The sequence below is a fragment of the Phytophthora parasitica genome, assembly GCF_000247585.1.
Source record: "Phytophthora parasitica INRA-310 unplaced genomic scaffold supercont2.5, whole genome shotgun sequence".
NCBI lineage: Eukaryota > Oomycota > Peronosporomycetes > Peronosporales > Peronosporaceae > Phytophthora > Phytophthora nicotianae.
In genome coordinates, this window is record NW_008648991.1 from 127,598 (window position 1) to 129,560 (window position 1,963).

Genomic DNA, 1,963 nt, shown 5'->3' on the forward strand with positions numbered 1-1,963 from the left:
TGGCTTATCATTCTCCGCATAAGCTCTCACTCTTGACCTTAAAAAGCAAGTTGATGTGATTGTTACCGAACGTACATTGAGAATTCACAGCAGTCTCTGTAAGTCGTCGAAAAAAAAGAACGCAATACTTGGGCAGTTTTATTTTGTGGAACCATTTGCTTCGTTCAGGTTGAGTTTCAACTCTATTGGGAACAATCGCGCAGCAACACCGACGACGTAACATTACAGTAAACTAAGTAGAACATCGGCTCTACTCGTTCTTACTGAAGGAAGATCTATCCAAATAACCGACACAGGTATATACTTCAAGGAGTTTACTTATATATAATTATGAGTATTAATAAAATAGCAAAGATTTAGTTGATGAGCTGCAAAAAAAATATTTCTACAGATCTGCGGAGTACACTACCCGTGGAAGTTTATTCTTACTGTAAGTAGTCCTTGTCAATACTCAACAGGAACCATTTACAGCTTGTTGCTAGGACTGCAGTAATACCACCAGTAAACTAGAACGAACATCCAGAGCTTCTCCGTGTAAAAAAACACGGCATTAATCAGTTTCTAGATGAAACAGTGGGTTGAGTATTTGGAGAATAGACGTTATCTTCTCGAGCCAGATTGTTGTACCTGCTCCAGACCGTCAAATAAATGGATTCTTTGTACCTTGGTACAGCTATCCGTTCAAGTTAAAATAGTACACGCGCGTTGATCTCTTTTGTTTGGCATTCGCGGTGATGTTGTCCGTATTGGACATGCAGCCATGAAGTGCTGTTAGAGATTAGTGTTCCGTTCGGTAGCTTTAAAAGAGACTCGGAAGTTAGACGGTGACTTTAACGCGGTTTAAATTACCATCTCCAAGCAGATGATACCTTATAGACCTGCTGTCTGCAGCAGCATTGATTTAATACATATTGACAAGATGAATTTCCATAATACAGTACACATGTACTGGTCAGTACGGCTTGAGATGATCTTCGAAGGTGTGCATCTCTACACAATACCACGACAACAATACATTCCTACCGTCGCCGAATTAGCCGTCGTCAGACTGTCCATATTGATTTGTAATGCCTACACCATAGTGGGCTATGACAGCCGTGGTGTCGGAGGCCGTGAATCCACCGGAAGAACTCGTTCTACATGCTGGCACGCGGTCTCACCGGCATGCCGCATGTACGTACTCGAAAAGTTGAACGTGGACAGTAGAGTGGCGGTTATTCTGGTCTTTGACGTTGTTGCGCTTACTTGCTTGTGTTTTGGTGTAGGTGCCAGTAAATTGTGCTTTCATCTCGAGTTTGGCGGCCCCGACGGACAGACGGAGCTGTGTACTTGAAACTGCGCCTTCTCCGTGGCCGAGATGGACCGGGCGTTTTGTTAGAAGGTCTGCAGTTCCGTAGTATATTGCTGATGCGAGGGATCTCCACAATTAAACAGCCTAATAAGTAGTTCTACTAATAAGGCCACGAACACGATGTCATGGAAATAGCATTTTGAACCATGCGGACAGGTTACGGAAAAAGCGTTCCACAGATCTGGACGATTTAGGAACACTAATACGAATGAGAAATATTGAGAAAGTTGAGTAAACCTTCAAGAATCACGGATTTAGCCTCCAAAACGATCGTGAATGTAGTATCAGTGGCCATCGATACTCATTCTATTTGCCAGTCAGACTATTGTAGTACTTGGTAGCATACGTGTAGAACTTCTCCAGGTCCGGGTTGTTCTTCCTCGCAACTGCCGAATCCGCAATGAATTTGAGATTTGGGTTCAGCTTCAGCGCCTCAAAATACGCATCTGGACTAATTTTGTTGTAGAGTAGAACTTGATCCGTAACGCCCTTTTGGATCAGATCTTCCGCCTTTGCGACTTCTCTCTTGCCGGCCTGGCTTTTGTTGTAGAAGCTAGTATACGATAAAAACTTTTCCAAGTTGGGGTTGTTCACCCTCGTAACCGCTGAGTC

General features: G+C 43.4%; 1 protein-coding gene across 1 annotated transcript in view; it reads right to left on the reverse strand.

Annotated features, from left to right (window-relative positions):
- Positions 1 to 778: 778 nt before the first annotated feature.
- PPTG_21389 (hypothetical protein) overlaps positions 779 to 1,963 on the reverse strand; it is a gene marked incomplete at both ends in the record, with an annotated part of 2,978 nt that continues 1,793 nt past the window's right edge. The window contains 3 exons of the mRNA XM_008897399.1: positions 779 to 797; positions 1,182 to 1,418; positions 1,698 to 1,904. Coding sequence (XP_008895647.1) covers positions 779 to 797; positions 1,182 to 1,418; positions 1,698 to 1,904 — 463 coding nt within the window. The remainder of the gene's footprint in view (positions 798 to 1,181; positions 1,419 to 1,697; positions 1,905 to 1,963) is intronic.